General features: G+C 48.8%; 1 protein-coding gene across 1 annotated transcript; it reads right to left on the bottom strand.

Annotated features, from left to right (window-relative positions):
* Positions 1-393: 393 nt before the first annotated feature.
* Positions 394-1,326, bottom strand: LOC310918410 (olfactory receptor 14J1-like; the record flags this gene model as incomplete). The annotated part of the gene is made up of 1 exon (XM_083877276.1): positions 394-1,326. One exon carries the CDS (start codon positions 1,324-1,326, stop codon positions 394-396), a length of 933 nt encoding a protein of 310 aa, XP_083733402.1.
* Positions 1,327-11,171: the final 9,845 nt, after the last annotated feature.

Here is an 11,171-nt window from a genome sequence, read left to right as displayed (position 1 = left end):
GGGGCAGGGCCACGGCAGCAGCACTGGCAGCACCAAGGGCTGCTGCTCCTGGGCACAGCTGCTGTGCCAGCCCTGATCTGCCCCCAGCTCTGCACACAGACATTGCTGCTGCAGCTGCAGAGAAGGGAACAAAAGGGGCATCTCTGCTGAAAACTTGGCTGGCAGATCCTTGAGTCCCTTTAAAGCCACCAAGAGTACAGCCCCTCATTGACACAGTCTGTGGCCACAGGGATGGTCGAGAGAAATAAAATGAGAAATGGCACAAACAGTGACATTTCTTTCTGGTTAAGAATTATGAAGTAAAACAAACAAAGAGGAACTCCAAAATGAAATCAACAAGAATTATCAAAGAATACTTTTATTACAAATTAATTGCAGAAATAGGCCAGCAGTTTAATGTTTCTGAAACCATCCAGTCATCAGTTTCCACACTGCAGCCTTAAGCTCCTGGTTCCTCAGGCTGTAGATGAGGGGGTTCAGGGCTGGAGACACCACCGAGTACAGAACTGACAGGGCCAGATCCAGGGATGGGAAGGAGTTGGAGGGCAACTTCAGATGAGCAAACAGGGCAGGGCTCACAAACAGGGAGACCACGGCCAGGTGAGGGAGGCAGGTGGAAAAGGCTTTGTGCTGTCCCTGCTCAGAGGGGATCCTCAGCACAGCCCTGAAGATCTGCACATAGGAGAAAACAATGAACACAAAACACCCAAGTGCTAAATAGGCACTAACTGCAATGAACCCAAGTTTCCTGAGGTTGGAGCGTGAACAGGAGAGCTTGAGGATCTGGGGGATTTCACAGAAGAACTGTCCTAGGCCATTGCCATGGCACAGGGGCAGGGAAAATGTATTGTCTGTGTGCAGGAGAGCATTGAGAAAGGCACTGGCCCAGGCAGCTGCTGCCATGTGGGCACAAGCTCTGCTGCCCAGGAGGGTCCCGTAGTGCAGGGGTTTGCAGATGGACACGTAGCGGTTGTAGCACATGATGGTCAGGAGATAAAATTCTGCTGTGATAAAGAACAGAAAGAAAAAGAGCTGAGCAGCACATCCTGTGTAGGAGATGTCCCTGGTGTCCCAGAGGGAATTGTGCATGGCTTTGGGGACAGTGGTGCAGATGCAGCCCAGGTCACTGAGGGCCAGGTTTAGCAGGAAGAAGAACATGGGGCTGTGCAGGTGGTGGCCGCAGGCTGCGGCGCTGATGATGAGGCCGTTGGCCAGGAGGGCAGCCAGGGAGATGCCCAGGAAGAGGCAGAAGTGCAGGAGCTGCAGCTGCCTCGTGTCTGCCAATGCCAGCAGGAGGAAGTGGCTGATGGAGCTGCTGTTGGACATTTGTGGTGTCTTGGTATGGGGATCTGTAAAAAGAGTAATCATGGAATAGTTCAGTTTGGAGAGGACTTTGAATATCCCAGCCCAGCTTGGTGGCACTTTCCCCCCACTGCCTGCCCAGGGCTCTGCTGCCTGGAGCTGTCCCTGCCTGCAGCTGCTTCCCTGTGCCCAGGGCTGGGCCCTGCCAGTGCTGCCAGAGCCCAGCCCAGCCCTGGGGGCTCAGCTCTGCCCTGCAGAGCCCTCCCAGCTCAGGCACTGCCCAGGGGCAGCTCTGGCTCTGCAGGCTCTGATGGCAACCTCAGAGCAACCCTGAGGAGGCTGGAAAAGTGATTCTGGTGCTGCCTGCAAGGGGCCCTGTGCTGATTTCTGTCACTGCCTGGTTTAGTAGGATCTGAGAGAAAATTGTGTTACTTTTTCTCAACCTGAACTGAGAGATTAATATCTATGTGCAATTTCCCATCCAGGAGATTCAGAGATGTAGATTAAAATTCAGGATTTCCCCATTTTTGTACCTCTGCCTCGCTTTGCTCCCTGCATAATCTACTTGGATATGTTCTGCAGTTAAATGTCATGTTGGAAGCAGTCCTGAAAAACAGAGCATCCTCACCACACAAGGAGAACACTTCCAAGCCTTACCAGCTGTCTCCTTCCACCCAGATCTTGTCCCCCAGTGCTGGGAGCAGCTCCCAGGGCTGGCTGAGAGCTGTCCCTGGCAGGCAGCAGAGTCCCTGCCCCAGCACAGCGCCCTGGGCTGCAGGACCCTGCTCTGCAGGACAGCCCTGGGCACCCCTGGCTGCTCTACACAGGAGAGAAGCAGAGAATGTACTCACAGAGTCTGTAGGCATTGGCATGTTCCAGCTTTAGGAGAGGACTGCAGGAGCTGCAGCTGCATTGTCCTGCAGCCAGAGGTTCCTGTGCCAAGGGCTGGGAGTGATTCTCCCCCAGGCACTTCTGAGCCCCTTCCCAGCCCTGAGTGATTGAAGCTCTCTGTGCCTGTGTGCTGTGCCCGGGGTGGCTGCAGGCAGTGCCCCAGCCCTGCTGGGCTGGGAGAAGAGCTGCTCATCAAGAGAAATGTGGTTTTAAGCTCTTCTTGGTTGCCAGGAGCTGCCTCTGTGCCAGGAGCCCAGCCCAGCTCAGTAGCACAGACACAGCACAAGGACTTTAATGACCCTCTCGGGGATTGGTGATGAGGCCCTGAATATCAGTCCCTGAGAGGGAGCTGAAGAAATCTCTCCAGAGCTCCAGGTCAGAATCCAACTCCAAAGTTTCTTGAAGTTTTAATGGGTCCCACTGAGGGACATGAGACAGCAAGTGTCCCCAGGCCCCAGGCAGAGCAGAGAACTCTGCTCTGGGGCAGAGATGACAGGGGGAGACAAAGAGAAGCCAAGTCCTGGTGCACTGGGGCACAGCAGCCTCTGTGCCACCAAGGGCTGTGAGCAGACACCTTGTCCTGAGGCCCTGGGGCCTCCTGGCACAGCCCCAGCAAGGCTGGGCACTGTCAGCCCCTTGTCCTGCCCTCAGCATCCCCCTCCCATCCCAGTGGCCTCAAGGATCTGCTGGAAGGAGTCCCTGGGGAGCCTTGGTCAGGAATGGCCCTGGGGGGCTCCTTAATGCTCCCAGGGACTGCAGGTTCTTCAAAGGACTTTGGGTTTTGCTTTTGTTTTGGAATCTCTGGGAGGTTGTGCAATCCAATTATCTGCTGTAATTAGTCCCTTGAGAGGCTTTGTCAGTAATGACACTCAGTGGGGCTCATTAATGCTTCAAGAGACTTTAGTTATTTTAAGGTACTTGGAGTTTCCCTTTTAAAACTGACTCTATGAGAGGTTTGTGCAATCATGGCCCCAATTATCTACTTTAACAAGTCCCTTGGGATTCTGAGTCAGTACAAACACTCAGTGGGGCTCATTAGCACTTCACACTACTCAAAGTTTATTAAGGAACTACTTTTTGACACTGAGTCTGAGTGCTGTGTGTGATAATTGGCCTCTAATTATCTGATTTAATGAGTCCCTTTGGAGCTTTGCATTGACACGCAGTGGGGCTCATTAATGCTTTGAGATACTCAAGGTGTTTAAGGTACTTTGGATGTTCCTTCCCACACTGAGTCTCTGAGAGGTTTTTGTGTAATCCTGGCCTCCAGTTCTCTACTCCAAGGACTCCATGAGGAACCTGTGTTGGGGATGGACCTCAGTGGGACCCATTAATGCTTCCAGACACTTTGGGTTTTTCTTCTGACTTCGACTCCTGGAAAGGTTTGTGCAATCTCCTCTCAGGCCCTGAGGTTCAAGGGCTCAGCACCAAATGAACCACGGGGCTCATTAGGATCAAACAAGTCCTGACAAACCATGACTGTGCCTTGATTTCCTTCTGGTCTGGTGCAGTTCATTAGGAAGGTTTCCTACTGCAGTTATGGAGAAAACTTTCCAAGAGCTATTAGGAAATACACATTTCTATTTGAAAGGATGTATTTTATTACTGTTCCCTTTAGAGAAGAGGTGATTGCAGCATTCAGTAACTGATATTGATCCAGGGACTCTCCTAGGGCGGTTTGTCCTGGCAAGAGCAGCTATGCCTTGAGCTCTGAGGCAGTGTGGACAACCTCGCTCCACACATTCCTCAACACCATCCTGCCTTCCGTCACTCACCTGAGACATGCTTTGCTTGGAAAACTGATTGTACACAGGCAAAAATCAGTTTATTATCTTTTTTTTTAGCAGTTTAAACTCCTCAGTTTCCCCACTGAAAACAACACACTCCTCAAGTGTGTGCCAAGGCCAAGGGGCCACCAAGGAGGTTCCCCTTCCCCAAGGCAGAACCATGCAAGAAATGTTTTAGACATACAGGAAGTTCTGCAATAAACACAAATCCAGAGTTGGCTGAAGGCAGATTTTGACCAACTCCTGAAGGCCAGACAAGCTTTGAACTCCTTGCAGCTCCAAGCTGCAGGTGGGTTGTTGGGAGGTGTGTGAGTGAGCCCAGAGTGAGGGCAAGGGCAATGCAGAGAGGCCTGGAAGTGCTTGTGTGCAGACAGGCAGTGGGGAAGGGCAGTGCAGGGCTGGCCTGGGCCAGGAGTGAGGGTGGATCATCATGCCCAGCTGGCCTGGGCCATGGCAAGGGGCTGTGGCCACGGGCACTGCCCTGAGCCCACTGCCTGGGCCCCTTGCTCAGGGCTGGTGTCAGTGCCCAGAGGCAGAGGGGATCCCTTGCTGGGAGCTGTGCCATGGCCACCTGCCCTGTGCCGCGCTGGCTGCTCAGGCGCCGCGGGACCAGCAGCAAATGCCACTGCCAGGGCCAAAGGCAGCTCAGACAGACAGAAAGGGTCAGGGCTGGCCACTGTTTCCATGGCAGCCCTCCCTGGGACACCACACCTGGGTCACCTGGCCTGGCCATTGCCATGGAAACCCCTTGTGGGGACCGATGCCACAGAGGCTGGCACTGGGACACTGCTGGGGCCGGGTGCTGAGCACAGGCTGAGCACACAGAGATGGGTTTTGGGGGATTAGAGAAACATTCCCCACACATTTTTTGGAACTTTTTTGGAATATTTCAGGTACATTTTAGGCAACCTCCCCCGCAGATTTTTGGGAATTTTTTCGGAAAATTCCTGGGGAATTTTCTCTCACCTGTCTCCAAATTACCACAAAATATCCACAAAATTACACAAAAATTACCACAAAATATCATCAAAATGTGTACTCTCAAAAAGCCAAAACTACCCCAAATTTACCACAAAACATCCCCTAAAACTACCACAAAATCACACGAGAATTAGCCCAAAATATCACCAAAACATCCCCAAAATTACCCCAAAATATCCAAAAAACTACACCAAGATTAACCCCAAATTACCCCAAAACATCCCCATAATTACCCCAAATTATCCTCAAAATCTCAGAAAAATTACCTCAGAAATAGGCCAAAATTAGCTAGAAATAGTCCCAGAATATTGCCAAAATTACCCCAAAACATTCCTTAAATTTACTCCAAAATATCTCCAAAATAACCTGAAAATATCCCCTAAGTTACCCAGGGGGGTCTGGGAGGGTGGAGAAAGGGAGGGGGAGGGGCAGAAATGGCCTGGGTGGTGTCCCCAGGGCATTTTGGGGTGTTCTAAAGGTTACCAAATGGGTCTGGGGGTGTCCCAGGTGGGTCCTGGAGCATCTTCAAGTGGGTCTGAGGGTCTCTGGGGGTCCCCAAATGGGTCTGGGCGTCCAAGTGTGTCCCAGGTGTCCCCACATGGGTCTGGGACAGGGTCCCAAAGGGTTCCAGAGAGTTTTTGGGAGTCCCCAAATGGGTCTGGGATCTCAGAGGAGTCCGAAATGGGTCTTGGGGTGTCCCAAGGGGTCTCTGAGGAGTTTAGGGGGTCCCAAAGTGCTCCCCAAATGGGTGTGGAGGAGTCCCAGGCGCCCCCAATGGGTCTGGGGTGTCAAGGGTGTCCCAAATGAGTCTGGGGGGATACCAGGAGAACCTAGGGGTGCCCACGTGTCCCCATAAAGGTCTGGGGCCCCCAGGAGGTTCCCCAAATGGGTCTGGGGGTGTCCCAAGGGGGGCCTAAAGGAGTTTGGGTGGGTCCCAAGAGAGTTTTGGGGGTGTCCCAGGGGGGTCCTGGGGCTCCCCAAATGGGTCCGGGGGTTCCCAAGTGTCCCCAAAAGAGTCTGGGGTCTCCCAAAGGGATTTCAGGGGCTCCCAGGTGTGTCCCAGGTGTCCCCAAAAGGCTCTGGGGTCTCCCTCCCTTCACCTTGGGTCACCTGGGCAGGGGTTGGGCAGGATCTTTCAATCACTTGCTACACTTGGGACTTGGCCCCTGCTTGACAAAAAGGCTGATGGAGCTCACAGGCTCCTTCCGGAGAGCAGCTGGCCCTGCAGGATTCCTCTGTGCAGGAGAGTTCCTGCAGTCACAGACTTGCTTTTGATAAATATCATGGCCTGAGCATGGAGTTGGCTTTTTCCCTGCAGTGAATTTAATATTCTGGGTTCGTTTTCCAAAACTCTCTGTCAGAGATGGCTCACTGAAATGATTTCTCTGCTCCCAAGACATGCAAATTACTTTCTTTTGACATTTTTTTTCCCATTTCCCTCTTTGGTCTTTATACAAGACTTTGGTTTTCACTGTTGAGGTGCAGGCTGTCCCAAAATATGCAGGACTTTGGAGGAGTGGTTTTATGGAGATGATGGCTCTGGGCTGGGAGCCACACTTCCCAGCTCTGGCCCCAACTTTAGTACCTGCTCTACAGAAATCAACGTTTTCCCAGACACCTTGGGTTTGGAGTTCCCCAACTTGAGGCCATCAAATGCTGCTCTTCAGAGCCTGCACATCTTCCCCCTAAAATCAGATGGAGATAAATGGGTCAAATCTTTCCAAGAATCTCTTTCAACACAGCACCTCAAAATAGAAAATCTTCCTTTCCCTAAGAGAATCTATTTCCAACTAATACCTCTTTCCCACAATGAAAATAATCTGATGATCTATAAAAAGGGTTTTTTCTGTCCAAAGCATGGGCCTTTAAATTTTGTTAGCACTACCACTGATAAAAAAAAGATAAGAGATAAGAAAAAGTTCAAAAGGAATGACTGTAAATTTTCTGAGTCATCATGGAGTCAAAAGAACTGGTACCAGATTTGGGGTGAATGAATGACCCACTAAACTTCCAAATAATTTTTTGCTGAAAAAAACAGCTTTCACTTTAAAATACAATTATTATTTTAAAAAAATTAAAGGAAGGGAAAACTGACAAAATTAAGATCTGTAAAACTATCAATGACCCTGTGTCTGAGCTTTCCATTTGATTTATTCTTCAATATTATTTATGCTCTTCCAAAGGATCAGCACAGAGCCTTCCAGCAGCAGTAACCTCCTGTGACACACAAAATTATGTTGCAATCAGGAATTCTTTCAAGGGCTGCAGCCCAAGCACGTACGTGGTTTCAAAGGAAACAGTGCGATTCAACTACCTACAGGCACTAAACAGAGCTGCGGGGTTTTAATTGTGGGACACCTTGACGGCAGGAATAAGACTTTTCTTACATGAAAGGAGATGGAAAAGAGGATACTGTTTAAAAAATGCTGATGAGTACTTTGAGAGATCAAGTGCTAAGTGACTGTGGTATTTGACACCTTTAAATTACCTATACCCCCTTTCAGATAATCTGGAAAATCTTTGAGGCTGATTATGGGCTGTGATAAATTTATTTGAATTACACTTTTCAGACATTAAGCATTTATAAAATACTGATAAAAGTCATGTAATGAAAACAGTATCGAAGAAGAAAACTGCAAAATCATCAGAGACAAGCATATGCCCCTGCAGAAGACTGGCAAAGTTCTCAAAGGTGAAAAACTTTACTGACATGGGAAGAAAAAAAAAAAAACCTAATTCAATTTTACACTCTTGAATGGTTCAAATTCAAAATTCAGAGTATAGGTTGGAAAATCCACCAAGAAAGTCTGCTCTGGTAAAACTCCTGGAGTTCAACAAGCACCTAGAGACTTTCAGCAATCCATCCACAGGTTTTGAAAACCAATCCACAGGGACTGAGAAATCCAGAGACAAGTCTGTTCCAGGGTCTTTGCAGCCTTTGCTGGGAAATCCATGGCCAGCCCCAAGGCCCTGCAAGACCCGGTTATCAACCATCTAAACTTCACACCCTCAACTTGCAGCTGCTCATTTCCCCAGAAACTGAGTTCATTTCTCTTCAGTGCATGCACAGATAGCCATGGCAATGAAGCATAAAAGAGAAGAATATCTCCCAAGGACCGTCAGACAAGTAAAAACCACTACAAAATTCCAACACTACAACATTTGTATTTTTAATATCCCTAGTAAAGAACTGCTATACCTATCCCCAAAATCTTTGCCTAAAAGCCCTTTAATTGCAAATTTACAATAATTTGTAAAAGGGGAGAGGGGGTTACATTCCAAGGGAGACTCCGGTCTTCCTTGGCAGATCCCTGTCTATTCAAACCAAAACAGAGCCCAAGTTCCCTGAAGTATGAGTTGGAGGAGGAGAGTATTGGAGGTTCCGTTTGATCCTTTTTTTTTACTGATTTTTCCTCCGTAAGTTGGTGGGAGACTAAGCACTGAGTGATTATGGATGCTTGACCAAAATACAGAGGTGGCCAAAAATCAGGAGGGGGAGATAACGTGAGTTTTGGGGCAGGAAAAAGGACAGGGCTGGGGGCAGCTTCTCTCTCTTGCTCTTGGTGTCGGGGAGAGGACAGCCAGGCTGCTGCTTGCTGTGGGAGGAGTTTGCTGCCACCACCAAAGTGCAGTCCTGTGAAATCTGCCAACCCCTGCTCATGTGCCCAGGAATTCTGAGCTCGTCTCCCCCTGCCCTGCTGGCCCAGCCCCATCCCGCTGCCGCCGTTTCTTCGGCGCTGCCTTGAGGCTTTTTGCTGCTCTGTGACCCCACACTGCCCTGCCCTGCTGGGACATCCCTGCCATTCCAGCTGCCACTGCACAGCTTCTGGTCCCATCCACCAGCCCGGGATTTTTTCCACTCTTCCAGCTTGGTGCTCTCAGGGTCCCAAGAGATTGAACTGCCCCGGGCTTTGTGAAACAATGCCTCCCAAGGTTCCTGGTTGTGTTTGCTATTAATGCTGTAGTTGTTGTTGTTTGTTTGCCTTGTTATATATACTAGTAAAGAACTGTTCTTCCTAACCTCATCCCTCTGCCTGAAAGCCCCTTTCCTCTTCTAAATTATAATAATTTGGAGGGAGGGGGTTTGAATTCTCCATTTCTAGGGAGGCCCTGCCCCTCTCTAGCAGATCCCTGTCTTTCAAACAAAGACAGCCTTTCATGTGTCCCCAGTACTCCTAGCATGCATCCTTGTAATTCCTTCAATCTGCTCATTTAGCACAGTCCTGGTGTTCTGTTAGGCCAGGAGACCTGTTAGAAACAACTGTGTAGTTCTTGGCTTTCACACTTATACCCTGGCTTTTGCAAATTATTTTGACAGACTGCAGTTTGTAATCTCTTTTAAACAGCTTTTGATATAGTCTAATTTGTCACCCTTTAGCAGTTAATACCCTAATCCCTGTGGAGATTGCATATTCCAGTGTGATAAATGTATTATAGTTTATGGTATTGCAAAATATTGAAATAGAGTATATTATAAAACTATAAATATATAGTATAAAGACAATATTCATAAACAAATATAAATACAAATATAAACAACAATAGAAATATACAATTTAATAGATTATTTAAATATTAAAAAATTAAAATCTGCTAACTATCTTTGCAGAAGTGACTGTGGTTGGGAAATAATGACTGATGCCTGTATTTCTGTAACTGACTGACAATAGTGAAATGGCGAATGCTGATTGAAAGAAAAACGTTGGCTAAAATGTCTGGATGATAAGATAACATTGAAAAAAAAACCCAGGCAAGTAACACAGAAAGAGCCAGGAGGAATCCACCATCGACCCTTTGGCCATCAATAACTGCCAAACCACAGACCAGGTAACCTCGAGAGGAAATAAAACACAAAAGTCTCAAAATCAAATCTGCATTATGGCACATAATTTAGGAAGATGAGGTCAGGGGTCGAACTAAGCTAGAGAATTGCCAGAAAATGTGCACACAAAGGAATGTTTAAATGTGTATAGTCTTCATGAATATGCATTTGACCAATAGTCTTGGGTTACAATGCAAGATGGAACCAAAAGTTTGTATTCCATTCCCATCTGTTCAAACCAGGTGGGGCAGTGTTCTTTATCTCTTCCATGGCCCATCCCTCATAACTCCAGGGATTATCTTCTGTTAATGGCCCAGCTGTTAAAACCAGGTGGGGCAGTGTTCTTTATCTCTTCCACAACCCATCCTCCCTCCAGGGCCTTATCTTCTGCTAATGGGCCATTGATGCTCACTGCATGACTGATAAAAGTAAATCATCCCATTGGGAGATGCTCCTCCCACAGGGAGGAGCCAAGCATTTCTACCTGGATATAAATAGACATTCCCCCCCATCAGAAACAGCCTGTTTCCACTGGATTCCCAGAGAAGGACCAGACCCATCTGCACGACCCCTGGACCTTCAGAGGAAAACTACACCCTTGCGAAGGATCATTGCTTCAAGACAACCACATCTGTCATTCCAGGAGGACTGCAGCCACGAACACCCTGACTAACTGGGTGTCAGGTTGTATTCTGACTCTGTCTGTTGTTTTGGGTTTTTTTACTACTGCATTTTTAGTTTAATTTTTAGTTTTTTAGTTTAGGCTGCAATGAAGAGGAAGATGCCCCGGGACAGCCAGGCAGGTGAGGAGGAAGTCAGTGCCCCTTTCCCCCTCTCTCCTGCTCCATCTCCCAGCCCAGCACGGCCCCCGGCTGCAGGACAACCCCAATGCCAACACTGTCCTGCTGGGGATGGACTGAGGGGATTTCCTTCCCCTTCCCTGTGGCACGGAGGCAAATGCCATTTTTTACTTGTCCTTCCTCCCGCAGACAAGAAGCTGAGGATGGAGACCAGGAAGGACAAACCCCCACAGCCAAACCTTGTGGAAGAGGCTGTTTTGAGTGTCTCCACAGCACAGGAATCTAATGGGGAGGAAAAGCCCCAGAGATCCCTTAGGAGGAGGGGCTCCAAACCTATCCCAGGGGGCTCTGAGGAGGAAAGACCCACCCAATTCCAAGAAGGTGGACAGAGCTTCAGCTGGGGCTCTGAGCTGGTCCATGAGCAGCTTCATGATGGGGAGAAGCCCCACAAGTGCTTGGAGTGTGGGAAGAGCTTCAACTGGAGGACCCACCTGATCAGACACCAGCGGATCCACACTGGGGAGAGGCCCTACGAGTGTCCCCAGTGTGGGAAGAGGTTTCAGAGGAGCTCCAATCTCCTCTCACACC

The sequence above is a fragment of the Zosterops lateralis genome (assembly GCF_965231275.1).
Source record: "Zosterops lateralis genome assembly, chromosome: 23".
Classification (NCBI taxonomy): Eukaryota; Metazoa; Chordata; class Aves; order Passeriformes; family Zosteropidae; genus Zosterops; species Zosterops lateralis.
Note: the sequence above shows the minus strand (reverse complement) of the source record. Positions and strands in the feature narration are given on the sequence as shown.